This window comes from Gossypium arboreum, chromosome 6 (genome assembly GCF_025698485.1).
Source record: "Gossypium arboreum isolate Shixiya-1 chromosome 6, ASM2569848v2, whole genome shotgun sequence".
Classification (NCBI taxonomy): Eukaryota; Viridiplantae; Streptophyta; class Magnoliopsida; order Malvales; family Malvaceae; genus Gossypium; species Gossypium arboreum.
In genome coordinates this window covers 142,510,051-142,530,308 of record NC_069075.1, presented here as the reverse complement: position 1 = coordinate 142,530,308, position 20,258 = coordinate 142,510,051, and the positions used below count along the sequence as shown (strand labels likewise).

General features: G+C 29.0%; 2 protein-coding genes and 2 long non-coding RNA genes across 5 annotated transcripts; 2 read left to right on the top strand and 2 right to left on the bottom strand.

Moving 5' to 3' along the window:
- Nucleotides 1-1,314: 1,314 nt before the first annotated feature.
- LOC108480354 (sugar transporter ERD6-like 6) lies at nucleotides 1,315-7,381 on the top strand. Of its 2 annotated transcripts, XM_017783321.2 has the most exons (19): nucleotides 1,315-1,526; nucleotides 1,652-1,966; nucleotides 2,061-2,123; nucleotides 2,209-2,298; nucleotides 2,836-2,895; nucleotides 2,977-3,042; nucleotides 3,128-3,193; nucleotides 3,298-3,373; nucleotides 3,610-3,674; nucleotides 3,763-3,855; nucleotides 4,347-4,427; nucleotides 4,546-4,630; nucleotides 4,749-4,795; nucleotides 4,876-4,938; nucleotides 5,071-5,130; nucleotides 5,577-5,642; nucleotides 5,721-5,780; nucleotides 6,572-6,686; nucleotides 6,978-7,381. In XM_017783321.2, the coding sequence occupies exons 2-19, from the start codon at nucleotides 1,769-1,771 to the stop codon at nucleotides 7,088-7,090; spliced, it is 1,467 nt and encodes a 488-aa protein (XP_017638810.1). In that variant the 5' UTR covers nucleotides 1,315-1,526; nucleotides 1,652-1,768; the 3' UTR covers nucleotides 7,091-7,381. The 2 variants fall into 2 exon arrangements, with proteins under 2 accessions (XP_017638810.1, XP_052886085.1); XM_053030125.1 differs by lacking the exons at nucleotides 1,315-1,526; nucleotides 5,721-5,780 and having other exon boundaries at nucleotides 1,535-1,966.
- Nucleotides 7,382-9,391: 2,010 nt separating this feature from the next.
- LOC128293885 (uncharacterized) lies at nucleotides 9,392-9,957 on the top strand. Its single transcript, XR_008284003.1, has 2 exons — nucleotides 9,392-9,434; nucleotides 9,585-9,957. It is a non-coding gene; the product is annotated as an uncharacterized LOC128293885 (long non-coding RNA).
- A 564-nt stretch (nucleotides 9,958-10,521) lies between these two features.
- On the bottom strand, nucleotides 10,522-11,055 carry LOC128293747 (uncharacterized). The gene is made up of 2 exons (XR_008283931.1): nucleotides 11,024-11,055; nucleotides 10,522-10,937 (listed from the first exon to the last, which is right to left on the bottom strand). It is a non-coding gene; the product is annotated as an uncharacterized LOC128293747 (long non-coding RNA).
- Nucleotides 11,056-12,553: 1,498 nt separating this feature from the next.
- LOC128294108 (protein RADIALIS-like 3) lies at nucleotides 12,554-14,436 on the bottom strand. Its single transcript, XM_053030049.1, has 2 exons — nucleotides 14,096-14,436; nucleotides 12,554-12,757 (listed from the first exon to the last, which is right to left on the bottom strand). Exons 1-2 carry the CDS (start codon nucleotides 14,356-14,358, stop codon nucleotides 12,733-12,735), a joined length of 288 nt encoding a protein of 95 aa, XP_052886009.1. The 5' UTR covers nucleotides 14,359-14,436; the 3' UTR covers nucleotides 12,554-12,732.
- Nucleotides 14,437-20,258: the final 5,822 nt, after the last annotated feature.

Genomic DNA, 20,258 nt, shown 5'->3' with positions numbered 1-20,258 from the left:
CCTTTTAAAAATACACGTAATCACTTTATCACTACAACTAACGATATTAACAATTTGAATATACTAATAACATAATAAAAAATTGATAGATTAAATTATACCAAATTAAGGTAGAGAGATTAAATCTCAAAGTTCGGCATATTAAAAGGACTAAAACCATATTTAGACCTAAAGTTAAGTTCCATTTTAACGGAATCAACTAATCGTATTATCAATTTGGAATTTATTAATAATATTATAAAAGTAAATTACTGAATTGTGTTGAATTAAAGCAAAATAATTAACCAATGGAACCTTGAATATAATATTATTAGGAACAACAATCACAAAATCTTAAAATATTAATAAATTTTAACATAGTAGAGGAACTAAAACCGTAATTATCAAGTTTCTAAAGAGGTTAGTAAGGTTAGATTATGCTATTAGTCCTTTTACTTTACGAAAGTTGTGGATTTAGTTAATGTATTTTAATTTGATTAGTTCTAGTCCTTGTACTTCTCGAATTTTAAAATTTTTGTCATCACCAAATGATAACGGTTAAATTCATTAAGTTTTGCTATTTTCAAATTTTGATACAACAAACATATTATCATATGTGTTATATCATATTTACTTGTTAATTAACAATGTCATTTACGTCAATAATGAAATTTTAAAATTTGAAAAGTATCAGGTCTTAGAATGATATAATTAGAGAATATAGACTAAATTTACAACTATACACATAGTACAAGACTACTTATTGAATTTAAAGAAACGAATTTAACTGCTGCTATTTGGATCGTAATTAAAATTTCAAACCTTGAAAAGTACCCAACTATGATTCTTTTTTCTTTTTTTGATCACTCAACTATGAAAAGTTACAAAATGGTCACCCAACTATTAAATTTTGTCTTTCTTGTTCACCAACTAGCTAACGTAATAATAGAAACATAAAAAAATCTAAGATAGTTTGGTGACTAAAAAAAGACAAAATTGAATAATTAAGTGACCATTTTGTAACTTTTCATAGTTAAATAACTAAAAATAAAAGAAAACATAATTGAGTGACTATTAATATAATTTACCAAAACTAAAATTAACCAATTTGAAAAGTACAAAACTAGGTTCAAAGTAGCACAATTTAACTAATTAGCTTCCTCCTTTTTTTCACCATAATTTTCATTCCTCGCAACTTTGGTAACAAAAACTAATAGAAAAATTTAACTAATTAATTTCATTTTCATTTTACAAATTCTTAATTGTAACTTCGTACACTTTTCAATCATTAGAACCTAAATAACCTTTTCATAATTAGTTGAAATATATAATTTATCAAAACTATGAACGGCATAATGGTTGCTCAGCTCATCCTTTAACTATAAAGTGGACGATGGATTCTATACTAATAAGTCGACACCTTAATATCGGATAAAAAGAAGTACCATCAGTTACAGAACTTGAAAAGGACCTTTAATGGTAATTTTTGAGCTGGAACTAACGGTTGTCTTCCATTACAGCTGAGCAAATGAGCTTTTATAGTATAGGTAAACACACAATATTCACGTTTGATTCATTAAATTCCAATCCCATTTTCTCAAATTTCCCAAATATTTTTCATATATTATATAATTCACAAGTAGCACCCCATTTTTTTATTTACATTTTCCAGCTCATAACATCAAGAGCCTAAAAGAACTAGCAGAAGGGGTCCTTCATTTTTATGTCTAGGTGATCACCAAGTGATTGTTTTATTGTCTAAGTCACTGTTCGTATAGAGAAGAGGAAGATGAGTTTTAGGGATGATGCTGAAGAAGGAAGAGGGGATCTAAGGAAGCCATTTCTACATACTGGAAGCTGGTATCGTATGGGTTCTAGGATGGGGTCTAGTATGTTAGGATCCTCTCAAGCTCTTCGTGATAACTCCATCTCTGTTGTAGCTTGCGTTTTGATTGTTGCTTTGGGTCCTATCCAATTTGGTTTCACTGTGAGTTTTACTCTCTTTTTCTTTTTTCTTATTTAGCTTTGTGTTTGGTACCATTTGAATGAAGTTCTAAATTGGGTTTCATTTGTTTCTTTAGTCTGGTTACTCTTCTCCTACACAATCCGCAATCATCGAGGATCTTGGACTAACAGTCTCAGAGGTAATATTTTTCCTTTTTGTCCCCCCGCGCCCCCGCCCCCACTTTTTTATTTAAATCTTCCTAATAAGTTCTATTTGTGGGATAGTTTTCTCTATTTGGTTCTTTATCAAATGTGGGTGCCATGGTTGGAGCAATAGCCAGTGGTCAGATAGCCGAATATATTGGACGAAAAGGGGTAATCAAATCACTGGTTTTCCTTCAAAGCTATGCTGCTCGGACTCTTCATTTTGTTGAAGTATCCGTGTTAGATGCGTTCCCGTGTCTAAGTAATATAACTTAAAAGCGGGTAAAAATACCATGGAAGCAAATGTGTCTGATTGCATTTTGCTCTCTCTGCTAAAAAATGGTTAAATTAGTCTTTATACGTTAAATTAAAAAGCAATTTGGTCAATTCTGTTAAAATTTTCATTCATTTCTACAGGTGAAAATTGGCATGACTAATAGAATAACCGAATAATGACATGTGGCGTGCCATTGTACTTTATTTTGACATAAAGGACCAGTTTTTAGTAGTAGAAATTGATGAAATTTTTAACAAAAGGACCAATTTACTCTTTAATTTAATGTCTAGGGATTAATTTGCCAATTTTTTAGGGAGCAAAATGCTATCCAACTCCTAGTATAATGGCCTCCATGGTACTTTTACCCTTCAATGCGTTGTTTTCTGTTTTAGATTTGGATTACTAAGTATAGTTTTTTATGTTCATTGCAGTCTTTAATGATTGCTGCAATTCCTAATATAATTGGATGGCTTGCTATATCTTTTGCAAGAGTGAGTTTTGATGATAATGTTAATATCACCCAAGCTTGATGTAGCAACATTGGTATAAAATAACTTGATTGCATTTTGCAGGATTCATCTTTTCTTTACATGGGAAGGTTGTTGGAAGGTTTCGGTGTTGGAATAATCTCTTACACGGTAACGTGGAAAAATGTTTGGTTATTAAGATGGAATTTTTGTTCAAAAGGGTTTAAAGTGTATGAATTGTGTTTATTATGTATAGGTGCCTGTATATATAGCTGAGATAGCACCTCAGAATTTGAGGGGCAGCTTGGGTTCAGTGAATCAGGTTGGCCTTGGCTCTGTTTATCATTAGCATTGTTAATGAATACTTTGTAGAAGGCTTTGATCACCTATTAGGTTACTCAAAACATGCAATGTTGTAATGCTTAGCTATCTGTCACTCTCGGAATAATGCTGGCCTATCTACTCGGACTTTTTGTTGAGTGGAGGATACTTGCAGTTTTAGGTAATCATTTTTTTAAAGTCATAATTGAATTTGATCATTTTTCATTTTCTATCTAAATGAATTTCAAATTCAGAAAATGGTCTCATATTGCTTCATTTTAATATAACTTGGTTATCCACTTCTTTTGTTGCAATGATCAACTTTCTCCTCCATGTCACCGAGTGATGTATAAAGAATTTACCAGTAAAATCTATGAGATAGATTCATATTTGGACACTAATGTTGTCCTTTGGCAGGAGTACTTCCTTGTACAATTTTGATACCTGGTCTATTTTTCATTCCGGAATCTCCTCGATGGCTGGTAAGCTCAAGAATGAGGTCATAACTCGAGCATTCTTGCACAGATAGTTATATGATCACCTGATTTACATTTCCTTTCCTAATTCTAGGCAAAAATGGGTATGACAGAAGATTTTGAAACTTCTTTGCAAGTTCTCAGGGGTTTTGATGCTGATATTTCTATTGAAGTGAATGAAATCAAGGTAATAATAAGCAATTTAACGGTAAAAGTATCATGGAAACCGTTGTACTAGGAGTCAAATTGCATTTTGCCCCCTCTACTAAAAAAATGAGCAAATTAGTCCTTGTATGTTAGATCAAAGAGTAAATTGGTCCTTCTATAAAAAATTTCATCCATTTCTATCGTTATAAACTAGTCTTTGTATGTCAACACGAACTACATGTGGCACATCACGTGTAACTGATTTGTTATCTAGCTACACCAGATAGAAATGGATGAATTTTTTTAAAAAAATGACCAATTTTGCTCTTTAATCTAACATACAGGGACTAATTTGCTCATTTTTTGAGTAAAGAGGGTAAAATGCAATTTGACTTCTACTACAAGGGCTTCCATGGTACTTTTACTGCATTTTAACAGCTTTTCTTCAATTGGGAACCTTCCAACATGGTCTGCCACTTGCATGTTTGCAAGTTCTTTGTTCAAAACTTAAGTTGCTTATTAACTTGACAGAGATCTGTAGCATCAACCACTAGAAGAACTACGATTCGGTTTGCAGATCTCAAAGAAAGGAGATATTGGTTTCCATTGATGGTAAATTTTACTTGCAAATTATAAGCTTTATTCTTTTAACTTTCCATTCATCTCAATTGTCCTAGGTCTTGATAGCCTGATAAAGAGGAATCTAATTGGTTTCATTTGGATCTTTCAGGTTGGAATTGGATTACTTATGCTGCAACAGCTTTGTGGCATTAATGGTGTTCTATTCTATTCCAGTACAATTTTTGAAGCTGCTGGTAAGCTCATATCCAAAGTTTGCTGATGCTTGTGTTATGTTAAGCCATATTTATTAGTTTAATGTTCGAGTTCAAATTTCAAAGGCTTAACGAGTCGATTTAACTGTGACTTGAGCAGGAGTTAAATCAAGCAATGCAGCCACCTTTGGAGTTGGTGCCATTCAGGTATAGCTCAAATAAATGCCACAGATTTTTTCTTCTCATTGGTTCACAACGAAAATTTACCAGAATTTATGGACACTTAGGTCATTGCTACTGCCGTAACTACATGGTTGGTGGACAAAGCTGGCCGCCGGCTTCTGCTTATAGTAAGATCACTCTACTCTACTGACCATTCCGACACACCCCTGACCTATTTTTGTTAGGACCGAAAACGTGCCTAAAGCGGAGTTAGGACCCAACACCAAAAAAGATATCATTGTTTGCAAATTTACTTTCAGGTCTCCTCTTTTGGAATGACTCTCAGCCTCCTAGTTGTAGCAGCATCATTCTTTCTAAAGGTAAACCAATGATATATATATATACATATGATTCAATTGGGTAAAAGTACCATGAAGGCCCCTAATTTTGCCCTCTCTACTCAAAAAATGAGCAAATTAGTCCCGGTAAGTTAGATCAAAGAGCAAATTGATCCTTCTGTTAAAATTTTCATCCATTTCTACTATAAAAATTGGTCCCTGTACATAACCATGAGGTTCATGTGGCACACAATGTGTCACTATCTAGTTATTTTTAACAAAAAGGATCTATTTGCTTTTTGATTTAGCGTACAAGAACTAATTTACTCATTTTTTGAGTAAAGGGGGCAAAATGCAATCTGACTCCTAAAGCAGGGGCTTCCATGATACTTTTACCAATTCAATTATATTAAAGTTTATACTTCCTTTTTTTTTCCGTTCTTTTACCTAAATAATAAACATTTTTTGAATTTTGGCAATTGATCCAGGATGTTGTATCTAGTGACTCTAGTGTTTATAGCATTATGGGAATCTTGTCAGTAGTTGGAGTTGTGGTATGTTTACTTTTCTTGTTTCTGATACTATGTTTATTGCTAGAATGGTAATTGTTTTAACTTGGTTCTTTCTTTCAGGCCATGGTTGTTACCTTCTCTCTTGGAATGGGTGCCATTCCTTGGATTATAATGTCAGAGGTATCAATAGTGTACATTATTAGACAACGTCTTTGATGGCCGTTAAGTTTTAAACATCATCTAGACATGGCTTATACATAGTGGGATTTAAACCCAGAATAAACTACGCAGAACACTCACATGACGAGGCTTGAATCTAAGCCGTCAAGTTCCTAGAACCTCTACCTTAACAACATGGTCAAGGTATTATTGGAAAGAGCTTTAAACATCATTTAGACATGGCCCACACATAGTGGGACTTAAACCTAGAATAAACTGTAAGAGAACTCTTACATGACAAGTGCACATAACAAGACTCGAACCTAAACCATCAAATTCCTAAAACCTTAACCTTGCCAAAATAGTCAAGGCATTATTTTTGGTGCAATGTCTAAAATCATCCATAATCCCTCCTTAACCGTTAAATAGGAGAATAAAACACCCTTGAATGCGTTCAGACCTGCGTCCTCCTACACTGACAACAATGCCGATGCCAATTATGTTAAGACTTAATCGGTATAGTCAAGACATTATTACAAAGCTTTAAACATCATCTAGACATGGCCTACCCATAGTAGAATTTAAACCCAGAATAAACTACTAAAAAACCCTCAAATAGCAAGTGTACATGACTGGAATCGAACTATCAAGTTTCCAAAACTTCAACCTTACCAACACAGTAAAGATGTTAGCTGATTTATTTGATTACTTGGATCCAATTTCAATCACTTGACTGCTTATAATTGCTCTTTTGTTGAAATTTGCTGAATATAGTAAAAAAATCATTTTCAATCATTTATACTGCATTGCAGATTCTTCCAATAAACATCAAGGGTCTAGCTGGAAGCATAGCAACACTTTCCAACTGGTTCTTTGCTTGGGTGGTTACAATGACTGCCAACTTGCTTTTGGATTGGAGCAGTGGAGGTACATCTCTCTCTTCTCTCACTCACACCTGCACCCCCAACCTTTCAATTCTAACCCGAATCCAAAAACATAGTTCGTCTCAACCCAATTTGACTATAAAACCTATAACCCAATCTAAATCTCAAAATGACCCAAACCTGAAATGATCAGAATCTCAAATAACCAAAACTCAAAATGATCGAAACCCGAATTGACTCCATTCAGATTAACTCAACTCAAAAGCAACCTGAGGCATTTTATTTGTTGTTTTGGCTTTTCCCAGCTAACTCAACCTACATTCATCTTCAACAGGAACCTTTACAATTTACATGATGGTGAGTGCTTCCACCATTGTATTTGTGACACTCTGGGTCCCTGAGACAAAGGGGAGAACACTTGAAGAAATCCAATGGTCTTTCAGATGAAAGCAATCCTTCTCCTTGTTCCATATTTTTTGCTTATAAGAAGCCCTGGTCCTGCAAATTTCCCGTTGTTTTACAATAGAGATGAAAAAAAAACAGTTCTGTTTGCAAATATATATTCCTATATGTATCGTCTGGTTACTTGAGTGATCAATTCATTTACATTCTTTTAGCACATTGCACCTTAGTAAAGTGTAAACTATAGTTCGATATGACGAATCTGTACACTATTGAAGCTTTGGGGTAAAAATGTTTTGGGAAATGAGTGATAAAGGTAGACTCTTTTTGTCTAAAGATGGATTTGGATTTAATTTTTGAATTTTGATTTAATATGGAAAAATAGGTCTCATTATTGTCGAAACGGGAAATCGACTTTTGAAAACGAAAAGTTGGGAGTCGCCACCAATTGTTTTTAATAGGGTGCGATTGGATCACCTCGAAACACGGTCGTTTTTAATAAATAAATAAAATTTTCAAAACGACGATTTTGGTCTGCGAAAATAGAAAACCGGTTCGGGAGTTAGTTACGTACGAAGAAGGATTAGCACCCTCGACACGCTCAAAATTGGTACTTAATCGATCAATTAGTGTCTTAAATGTCGAAAATTAAATATTTGGACAGAATTCAAAATGCGATCCTCTTTTATTGGCTTTTAAAACATTTAGATAAGTCAAATGTGTATTAAAGACCATCTCACCTTGAGGTAAAACATTACATCCAGTACGTTAAGACACAACATTTTTTACCTTCAAATGTGATCTTACCTTTAAAACGTGCGTTTTAGCTTTAAGAGGATATTCGAATATTCAAAACAAACAAAGAAAGCGAAACCCAGTACGTTAGGGCATGATCCTTTGAATTCTTCAAATTCTGAACATTGCCTCGTTTAAAAATTTCAAATGAAATGTAATAAATAAATGAAATGTCTTTTATAAAAAAAAAACTTGATAACATAAGGAATAAAACACTTGGCAATAACATCTCATAAATAATCTAAAATAATAAGGAAATGCAAAAGAACAACTTAGAATATATACAATAACAACACATCATATATTATAAAAATATCATCATTTATATCCAAGGGTCAATGCATAAGAAACCAATTTTAAAAGAAATTTCAAATAAATCACCCAAATAAAATATAACAAGTTTTTAAAATAAAATAAATAATAGGAAAAAGAAAATTTGGAAATATAACTACATAAACTATAAGAAAATTTTAAAAGGGTAATAAATATAAGATTTAAAAAAATAAATAAATAGGGGAAAAATAAAATTTCAAATAGTAATATACAAATGAATTTTTAAAATAAATATTATAAAGTAAATAATTTGAATGAAAGCTTGAATTGTATCAAAATAAAAATAAGAAAAAAAATAATATATGTAGCATAAATGAAATTCCAAAAAAATAATATGCATAAAAGATTAAAAGTAAATAATATACAAAATAATATATACACAGGAAAAGCTTAATATAAATAATACATATAGTAGTAATAATAATATATAAAGGTATTTAATATAAACAAGTATGCATATGAAAAAAATAATCACAAAAGTATGAAATCAAAATAATATGTTGAAACATGATTATTCTAAAAAATAACTGAAATTTAATTGAAAGAAAAAACAAAATCCAAAGGACAATTTATAAGTAAAACAAATTATTAAAACAGAATTTTGGGCTAAAATTAAATGTGTATAAATGCTCGAGGTCTAAAATTGAAAATGCTCCAAATCTTAAAATACTGCACTAAAAGGGGAGGGCCAAATTGAAATAGCGCACAGGTTACAGGGATAAATTTAAATAATTTAAGAAACTTAACATGGCCCGATTGAAGACTAGCACAAAGGAAGGGCTTGATTGCGTAAATTATCCATTGAAAGGTACAATGCACGTGGATCCAGGCCAAAAGGCGCACTAATTCCATTCCCCAATGCTGTTTTGTTTACTTCCCCACTGAAACTTATTTGTTTCCTTTTATTTTAACCTTAAAAAAACTTTTTAAAACACCCAAAAATTTAAAGCAAAAAAAAAAACTTTTAGAACACCCAAAAATTTAAAGCATCACCCTCCTTATTCATTTTTAAAAACAGAGTGAAAGCTCTCTCCACGAACGCCAAATTCGGCGAGAAAGAAGGTCACTGTTATAGTCATGGACGAAATCCCCTGCCCGAATCTTCATATTTTCCAGGCATTCGGGTTCTAAATCACTAAGACCCAGGTAAAACCTTCTCTTTAATTCTTGTTTCAAATATATTTGCATAAAACCCAGTAAATAAATAAGAAAGAAAAAAGAAACGTAAATATAAAGCAAAAAAAAAAAACCCAAAGAAGAAGTAAAGTAAACTTTAGAACTTTGAGTTTGATTTTTTTATTAAATCCTCTTTTGTGTGTATTCTCTATTTTTTCAAAAAAAAAATCCCCTTTTACATTGTTTTTGAAGGTTTTTATAACCTTTTTTTTACAACTGATTTTTGTATTTGTAGGTTTGATTAAGCACATCTCTGATATAGGCTAGTAGTGGAGCGTACGGCTCGGTGGAGGCGAGCGACGTGCGGGGGAGGTGCGCTGGGCATGGGCACGAGCAGCAGCTTGCCTGAGGGTTTTCCTTTTGATGGAAAAAGAAATTAAGTTATTGGGCTAAAAACTTGGGCTAGGGTTTAGTCTATTTTTTGTATTTTGGGCTTAAAACTGGACTGTTTGGTTCTTTAGTTTGGGGGTTGTATTTTGGGTTTTAACAGGTTTTGGGCCGGGCAAAAAATTAGGTCCAACAATTATCATTAAAAGATTTGAGTAATGTTTGGGTTGAAATGTTAAAAGATAAAAATTTAATGAGTAAATTACAGTAATGTTACTAAATTATTAGTAAGTTTACGTTTTGATCATTAAACTTCAAAACTTAACAAAATGATAAGTATTTTTTGAAATGAAAAAAAAAGAAAGGGGGTTAAACTGTAAATTTGTCACCATAGGTGAATATTGAAATTTGTTGCTATATTTTATTTTAATTTATTTTGCCCTTAAGCTTTGAGAATATGGGTAAATTTTCTATTCAACTATTATGTGATTGCATTTTTCCATTAACCTTTGAATTTTATAGAATTTTACCACTAAATTTGATTTGTTTAATTAAATTTTACCTCTCAATATTGATTTTGATTACTAACAAAATTTATGAGGAAAAATATTATTTAAAATATTTTATTTTGATTTTTAATAATAAATTAATTTATAAGATATTAATAAATTACCTTAGAATTTTGATTTTTAAATAAAATATTTAAATTATTTTTAATTTTATTTTGTCTTCAAATTTTAAATTGAAATTGAATAGCAAAATTTCAAGAAAAACCATACATTAGTACCAAAATTCAATTGAATAAAAATAAAATTGTAAAATTCAATATAAAGTGTAGTGATAAATTTATCTTTAGTTCAAAAGTATAATAATAAATATCAATTAATGAAAAATATAATGACAAATTTCAATTTTCACCTAAAACATAGTGACAAATATTCACACTAACTCAAAAAAAAAAAAAAACATCATATTCAAATATTAAATTATCTAAAAAACAGACCCTCCCCGAACTCCCCAAAATTCGGCACGAGTAGTCACCCCTATATTCAGCATAAAACCTTCCATCCAGTCTCCATTTTCATTTCGCAAGAGACCCCCCTGAAGCCATTCGAGAGCTACACCGAATTGCTCCATCAGTATTTAATAACAGTACCAGCAGGAGGTTTGTTCCACTGAACCCAACGTGGCCCTCAGACAAATTTTGTTGCAACAAGGTTCGTAGCTCTGATAGTATCCCGTTGCAAGTTTACGAAGATTGCTTAGATTTGATTAATGAAGATTAGACTGTGAAAATTCATCACACTTTACGGTGAAGAAAACGAATGCGATGACTATTAAACCAACCTGGCACATGATGTGCTTGTGGGGATGACATGCCTTAAGGAACCACCTCTGAATCTTCAACTCCACTTCGAGCAGATGCTTGTGGGAAAGGGTTAGTTATAATATATAAATTTGTACATAGTTATTGTATCAAAATTACAAAAATAAAAAAAATGGTGTTACTCATTTCTTATCCATACTATGTTTCAAGAGTTTGATTGAATTAGTGCTACACATCAATCGAGTTTCAATTCATATATGAAATTATCAAAACACATTATTTATAGAAAATAACAAATATTATTTTAAAGAATTTTATCTTTTTATATTTTTACTTAAAATTTTAAAAAAATACATGCAGATGATGGGATTTAAACCCAAAACATTATAATTTTAGAGATAAATTTCAAATTTATAATGAACTTTGGTCCAATGTATAATTAGATACATGGATTTTAATTTGGTGTAATCATGCACATGAAACTTGAATTGTGGCTCATATGTATATATGAAACTTTGATTTTGATTCAATCGTACACATCTAAATAAATGAATACATACATTTATTTTCATACGAGATTAATATAATTGTTTGTGTATATATATCAATGTAAAATGGTGCTAATTTGATAATATCGTTAGTCACTTGTGAAAATGTAATCAAATTAAAATTTTATACATAAAATCGCACAAAATCAAGATTAATGTATGATATTGCATATTACATCAAAGTTCATATGTAGTTTTGATATCTATTATATCTCAGCTTCATCATATCAACTAAAGTCATATTTAATTTTTATGTCAATTTTTTATAAATTTATTACATAATTTTTTATCACTCACGTCATGAATATATCATAATCTAATTATATATAAGAATATATATTTAGAGACAAAATCTATGGCAATTAATTAACGCATACATAATCATATAAAATTCTCAAATAAATATATACCCATTAATCTTTTAAGCATTCTATGGTCGAGTTAATTTGGGATACCAAACTCAACAAGGAAATATATTATAGTATATCTACTTCTACGTCGATATAAAAATAAAATATTTTTACGCACTTTTGTAATTTTTATACAACTATAATTTAACAATCCGATTGTTGATTTATCAATATAATTGTATTTTTCATGCACATAAATTTTTGAATTAATCTGATATCTCTATTTTATTAGTCTAGAATATTATTTATATTAATTCTACATTAATGCAATTGAAATATAACGATCAGATTGTTAAAATATTATTCGTATAAAAATTATAGAAACGTAAAAAACTATTTTAATTTTATACTAATACAAGTAAATCCCATATATATATATATATATATATATATATATATATATATATAGTCATAAAGATAAAATACAACAACATAAAAGGAACTTTCCGTCATATATCAATGCTATGAAATCTATACTCTTAGCATAGTATATATGCTAACGAGGCATTGACATTATTGATTAAGACGGAGGCTCTGAATCTTTCGTTATCTAACTTCGAGTTTCACCATTCGTAATTACGATATGTGAGTCTTCAATCTCAACACATGTATATTCTTTTATTTACGATTCTTCATCTGTTATATTTTACATTGATTTAATCTTAAATTATAATTAATCGGATATACATTTATACTTTTAAAAATATTGTCCTTATAATAGTGAAAAACCCGAAGCACGTATATGGAAAAGAAGTACATGAAGGTACAACTTCAGTGAAGCCTTAGATTCCTCATCCTGCAAGAGAAACATATATACATAAATATATATGTATATCATTTTCTCAGCTTGTAAATGAGATATATGGATTCCTAAAAAGCATTATTTTATGTTAGGGTTACAATGGAGTAGAACGTGGACGGAATTATCATATTTGTATATGGATGTTGATAAATAGTAATGATATTAGGATCGGATCAAATCAGTCAGTTGAATAAAAATTTAATAGTTTATAATTAAATATAAGATAAATTATTGTGAATTAGTGAAAAACAAACAGTTCAAACGATTGAATCAATTAATATTTTTTTATAAATTATTTTTTTCGACAGTTTAACTGATTGAATTAAAAATTCATGATCTGATCGGATAGATAATTGATTAGGTTTTTACAACATTGATGCTTATATTTATAATTGGTACACTCTGATGTATGTTGGTTTCACCCAACTTCTTTCGCTAATGATTTTTCAATTTAATATTAATATATATTAATAATTTATTTATGGATATGATTTCAGTATATATGATTTATTAAATTATGCATCATATGAATTATGACTATCTGGTTTTAATATTTATATGCATACTTGAAAAATGTGTTATTATATTATAGTAGATCTGATCATGAGTCGAATTAGGTTCGGGTTAAACTGATTCAGAATTTTAAGTTTGAGCCTAACTCGATCTAAAAAAATGGGCATAAAATTTTACTCAAATCCAACCCATATTAAAAATATTAAACCCGATTCTAACCATAATAATTTTTTAGATTATTTTTATATAAAACAAATATGTAAATATAATATCTTAAGTACACTAAAAATATAAAAATAATTATTTCTCAACAAATTGAAAGTATATATAAAAAAAGTATCGATATGTGATTCGAGCTACATTCGGGCCAAAAAATTTTACCCAAGGCCCAAACCATTTAGAAAATGGGCCTTATTTTTTATCCAATACTATTTTTTAAGCATATATTTTTGTTCAAACTCTCTCACTTTTCAAGCAAGCCTTCGGGCTTGGACGAGTGATCTAACTCATGATCAGGTCTATCACAGAGTTCGTAAAAATTAATATATATTTTTTATTTTTAAAATGATAATAATATATAAATGTCTTATATTTAAATTTTATATTTTTTATCGATTAAGTTGTTATTCAATTGACTAATAATATCGAATTCAGTCAAAATAATACTTGAAATAATATAAAAAGTAAAATAACAGTTTTAAAAATTGGGCAACAACACATAAAATAAAATAAAAAAGCATTTATCATAACTATTCCATTCCACTATTTCTATCTACTATTAAAAAAATCGTAAAATGGTTCGTATTTTACCAACCCTACCTTTGGACACCATCCATGCAATTATATCCTTTGCTACCTCCTCCTGGTTTCTTACCATAAGGGGGTAAAGGCACATTGCCAGACTCAATCTGCTTGATGTCTTCAACAAGATTGTAGTAATGCATCTTCACTTCCTCCACGGTTTTGCCTCCGACAGCATTGGCCAGGTTCTGCCACCGGTCCGTACTTTCCTTGTCGTAAATTACCAAAGCATTTTCGAACAACTTGTTTTGCTTTGGTGTCCAGCTCGAACTTGAACCCATTTTTGCAGAATCTCAAAAGTTTAAGAGAGAAAAAATAGAAAAGAGAATGAATTATTTAGAGATGATTTTGTATGCACAAAATAGAATGTTGGTGGCACTTATATAGTGGAGAGAAAGGGAGAGAAAATGGTTTAATTCTAGCTTGAGCCCCTCAAAATATACTGAAATTTGAGATTTAATTTGATTTCATCTACTTTATATAGTATTAAGGGACAAATCTCAGAATTATACATCAACTTTGATAATATATAATTTGATATTTGAACTTTGATTTGGTACAATTATACACATAAACTTTAGTTGTGGTTCAAATGTATACATGAAACCTTAATTTTGATTCAATCATACACATTTAAAGAAATAAATATTTCAATTTACTTTTATATTGGATAAATATAATTATTTTTGTATGCAATATATAAACATAAAATGTTGCTACATCAATAATTGTGTTAATAATTTGTGAGCATTGGATTCATGTATGAATTTGCACAAACCAAAACCCATGTATAGTTTTGAGATTTATCCCTAATGTTAAAATCGTATCTAAGTTGATAACATTGTTAGTTGCAACCATTGAAGTGGCGATGTGATTTCTTTTATTGTTTTTTTTTATCTAGAATGGTAAAATAACAGTAAGAATATCATTGAGGCCTCTATATTAGGAGTATATATTGCATTTTTCCTCATCTACTAAAAAATGAGCAAATAGGTTCTTGTATGTTAAATCAAATAGCAAATTGATACTTTTTATTAAAAATTTCATCTATTTGTACTGTTAAAAGAACCTATTAAAATTTTCATCCTCTGTCTTGAGACGGCAAATTAACCCATTGTTAGATTCAAATATTTTATTGTATTTTATATTTATACAAATTTTAATAATTAATTATTTAAATAACATAAATTAGGGATGACAATAAAGCAAGCCATAATAGAATTTGCCTCATTTACTATTATCTTATGTTTATATGGAAGTTGAAAACACTTACATTCTTCGCTGTACTTTCATAACATATAGCTCCACAAAACGGTAACAGTAAATGTTAATTCTATTAAAATTTAGTCATATGCGATTCTTTTTTAATAGTATAAAGATTAAACTAATTCATTTAATGGTAAAATGACTAATTAGATCCAATCTTTATAATAAAGAGATATACTTAAAAATAATTTGAATATCAATCAATACGACAAATGACTCGCATTATTTAAATTTGTGTTCACTTCAAGTAAAAAAATAAGCAAGGGAAGAGAATGTGTGGTTAACATTAGCGTTACCAACTTTTGGGGGAATATCCAAAAGGAGGATTCATTTCAAGCACCTATCATGTTGGTGATTAGATTCTTTATCAAATACTCCACTGAAAGAATATATATTAGATTATCGTACACCCATAATATGAGAAAAAATATATTTATAAAATCAATAAGTATTGGGTATAATGGTAAATGTATATTGTACTCTCAATAGAGAATATTCAAATCTTGAAGATGATATTATTGGGAGGGGCAATCTTCAATAGACCGTAAAACGAACATGAAAAGCGCCAAAAAGATATATGTTTATAAAAAAATTATATATAAAAACAAATGAAGTATTAACTTAAAACGGAAAACTTGAAATTTTGGATTTATTTTGGGTTTAGATTGACTTTTATAGATATAAAATTATATTAAAAATAAAAGTACCCTATAAATGTTAACTCGTGACATCGTTTAGCTAAACATTTTAAGTTAGAGTGTGTTTGATAAACCATTAAAAATTTTCAACATTTAATATTTTAAATGTGTTTGATAGTCATTTTAATTTTTACCCAATATAAAATTTTCAACAAAAAATATTGAGTAAATAAGTAGGCACGTAGAAACTTATCACTTAATGTAGACGTTGATTTTATTTTATTAGAATTTTAAAATAAATTATCTTTTTTAAAAATAAGATATTCAAATTTCCAAAATCTATCTAAAATAATAAAAATATTATATTAATAAGATTAGAATTAAAAAATAAAAAATCTTTTAAAATCTTTATTTACTTTTATCAAACAACATAATTAGATTTAGTACCAATATTTATTAATTTACCAAACAATTTTTTAATATAAATTTAACATATATAAAATTTAACAGTAAAAATTCAGTATTTAATTTTTCAACACTTAAATTTTCAATTTATTAAACACCTTCTCGATAAAAATATATATTCATGTTATTTTTCTCTATATATATGTCTTTTCTATTTGTGGGTCCTTTTATTTTAAGTCAGCCATTTCCTTTTCAAATAATTAATTATTTAAATAATATAAATTAGGGATAACAATAAAGCAAGTGATAATAGAATTTGCCTCATTTACTATTATCTTATGTTTATATGGAAGTTGAAAACATTTACATTCTTGATGTACTTTCATAACATATAGATCCACACAATGATAACAGTAAATGTTAATTCTACTAAAATTTAGTCATATGTAATTCTTTTTAATGGTATAAAGATTAAACTAATTCATTTAATGGTAAAATAATTAATTCGATCCAATCTTTATAATAAAGAGACATACTTCGAGCTAAAATGTTACTACCCGTTGATATAATGACAAATGACTCGTATTATTTAAATTTATGTTCACTTCAAGTAAAAAAATAAGCAAGGGAAGAGAATGTGTGGTTAACCATAGCGTTACCAACTTTTGGGGGAATATCCAAAAAGCGGATTCATTTTAATCACCTATCATGTTGGTGATTAGATTCTTTTATCATATACTCCAATGCAAGAATATATATTAGATTATCGCACACCCATAATATGAATAAAAATATATTTATAAAATTAAAAAGTATTGGTTATAATGGTAAAGGCATATTGTACTCTCAATGGAGAACATTCAAATCTTGAAGATGACATTATTAGGAGGGGTAATCTTGAATAGACCGTAAAACATTCATGAAAAGCGCCAAAAGATATATGTTTATAAAAAAATTATATAAAAACAAATGAAGTTTTAACTTAAAATGGCAAACTTGAAATTTTGGATTTATTTTGGGTTTAGATTGACTTTTATAGATATAAAAATATAATAAAGAATATAAGTAGCCTATAAATGTGTTCGATAGTCATTTTAATTTTTTACTCAATATAAAATTTTCAATAAAAATATGTTAGAGTAAATAAGTAGATAGGTAGAAACTTATAAGTTATTGTAAACAATATTTATTTCATTTTATTTTATTTTATTAAAAATTAAAATAAATTATCCTTTTTTAAAACAAGACATTCAAATTTTCCAAATTTATCTAAAATAATATAAAATATTATATTGATAAGATTAGAATAAAAATAAATAATATTTTAAAATCAGTATTTATTTTTATCAAACAACATAATTAGATTCAAGACTAATATTTATTAATTTAGTAAACAATTTTCTAATATAAATTCAACACTTATAAAATTTAAAAGTAAAAATTTAGTATATAATTTTTCAACACTTAAATTTTCAATTTATTAAACACCTTCTCGATAAATATATATATTCATATTACTTTTTCACTATATATATGTCTTTTCTATTTGTAGGTCCTTTTATTTTAAGTCAGCCATTTCCTTTTTAAGAGTATATAAGCTTATGATGTTTGCATTCACTCATTTCTTTCATGGTAATTTTTTTTAAGCATTGTGGGTAAAGTTGATTAGTAGAAACTGATTAATTTAATCGATTCGATTATGAAAATTCATGAATTATAATTTATTGAGAATTTATTTTAATCGCTTATAAAATTAAATTATTTTATTATAATTAACTTGATTGAGATTATCGTTTAATTCAATTTCAAACTTATTCTTCCTCACCCCTATCATACAACATTCTATCTTTTCTTTTCTTTTTTTATCCTTATTGTACCCATGTCATTATCACAATAAAGTGGTCTCTAGTGATACCATTTTCCTCCCATCACTAGCTTTGAGGGAATTTTTAATGAATTGTGAATTCTCCATTGCAGGGACCTAATTGATGAAACCAACAAGTAAACAAGTTTCAAAGAAGTTTTACGTTTTATGTATTTAATTTTTAAAATGGAAGATATTATGCGCTTAGGCACTTTAGAATCAAGGGTGAAGACAGAAAGTGGCTTTAGGATGGGCAAAAATGAATGATAAATTTCTGAGGGGACCAAAGTACAATTTTATCGTTATACTAACTTGTGATTTCATAAAATTTAAAGGAATTATTTACCATTTGGGGTAGAAATGGCAAAACTTGAACTATCCAATGGATTTTGAACTAATATGCTTGGAGTGGATTTTTTTTTTTTTTTAGAAAATGGATGTGGGTGAGGCGAGGTGAAATTTTTTTTTTCTTTTAGACAGAGAGTATGGAGTAATTATGGTAATCGATTGCCTCACCCCGTTGCACCTCACTATATAAAACTATCATTTTATCCTTATATATAATTATTAAAAGAGTATAAATATAATAATATGTTACAGAAAAATCCATATTTTATGTTTAAATATTTTTTTAATATTTATGTCTAGATATTTACTTGCCTTTTAAAAAGATTGAAAATATTAAAGATAAGTAGTAAAAACTAAATTGAAGCAAGGCAAAGTGAGTGGGGATGGATGCCTCCAACATCAATGGAGGTGGTAGTAATTTTCAAAAGTATACATCCATAGTGGAACAATAAGGGTGGTGGAGCAAAGCATGCTAATTGTGGAACGGTGATGGATTTAGCAACATCTGCTCTTACCCTACTCCATTCCCATCCTTAATTGGGGGAGGGGGGATAAGGCCACTGCCTACCCCTTATCTTCGCCCTTGGTTAAGACCCATATCTTCTAAGTTATTATAATGACAGTGATACTAACCGAACTAAGCCTCATTCGATAATAATTCATAAAGTTGCAACACCCAAATTTTAAATTAGGACCAGATGGAGAGAGCCTTTTCTATGGAATCAAAGTTGGCTTATCCTCTTCCATATAATGGTGATTATTGTTTGTTGACAAGTCCATATATCTTTTGAAATCCTTATCGTATCCATTTCATCTTCACAATAAAGTGGTCACTATTTTGAGACCGACGGCCATAAGAGCCAAAGGCTAAAATTTTGTAATTCTCTTTAGTTCATTAAAAAAAGGAGCAAATGATTTTCTATAACTATTGAAAAACCTATTAAATTTACATTAAACTTTAAATTAATTTAATTAAGTCCATGGTCCACCTCATAAAATTAATGTTTTTTTTTCAATAGTTACAAAAAAAATAACTATTTTATTTATTTTCTAACCTTATGCCCATGTTAACATCTAAAATTGCAAGATGTGGTCAATTTTCCCGGCTAAAAAAATATTCTAATGTTAGGATGCTATCTGCATAACCTTCTTTTCTTTTCTTTTTTCTCAAAGGATAATTCTCCATTGTGGGGGACCGAAAATGATGCATCCAACAAGCAAATTTTTGGGGAAATATTTGAGGAAAATTAAGCAAACTGTATAAGGAAATTCAAAGGTTGTTGATCGAGTTTGACACTTAAATTCAAATCATTTCGGATTTAGGTTATTTTTTGTTTTGGTTATTTATGGTCTGAATTGCGGACTTTCTATGACTAAATAGAATTGAATGAAATTCAAATTGAATTGAATTTTGAGACTCGAATTAGAATTCATGTCTCTGAGAAACAGGTAACTCAAAGCATTGTTGATGAAAACCTGTTAGATAGAGGGAAAAGGGTTAATATACCATTTGATACCTGAGTTTAGTTTTAATGTTCAATTTGGTACTTAGACGAAATGATATCTTGTGGTCCAATGAATGTTTGACATGTGTGTTGTAATAAAAAAATAGATACTTAATTAGGACAAAAATAAGCTCAAGTACTAAATAGAACATTGA

Excerpts from the sequence above, each read along its gene's own strand:
- LOC128294108 (XM_053030049.1), bottom strand. The coding sequence starts at position 14,358 with ATGGGTTCAAGTTCGAGCTGGACACCAAAGCAAAACAAGTTGTTCGAA. Across the intron at positions 12,758-14,095 it reads TGCATGGATGGTGTCCAAAG|GATGAGGAATCTAAGGCTTC; the intron begins GTAGGGTTGGTA and ends TTTCTCTTGCAG.
- LOC108480354 (XM_017783321.2), top strand. The coding sequence starts at position 1,769 with ATGAGTTTTAGGGATGATGCTGAAGAAGGAAGAGGGGATCTAAGGAAG. Across the intron at positions 2,299-2,835 it reads AATATATTGGACGAAAAGGG|TCTTTAATGATTGCTGCAAT; the intron begins GTAATCAAATCA and ends TGTTCATTGCAG. Across the intron at positions 3,675-3,762 it reads CGGAATCTCCTCGATGGCTG|GCAAAAATGGGTATGACAGA; the intron begins GTAAGCTCAAGA and ends TCCTAATTCTAG.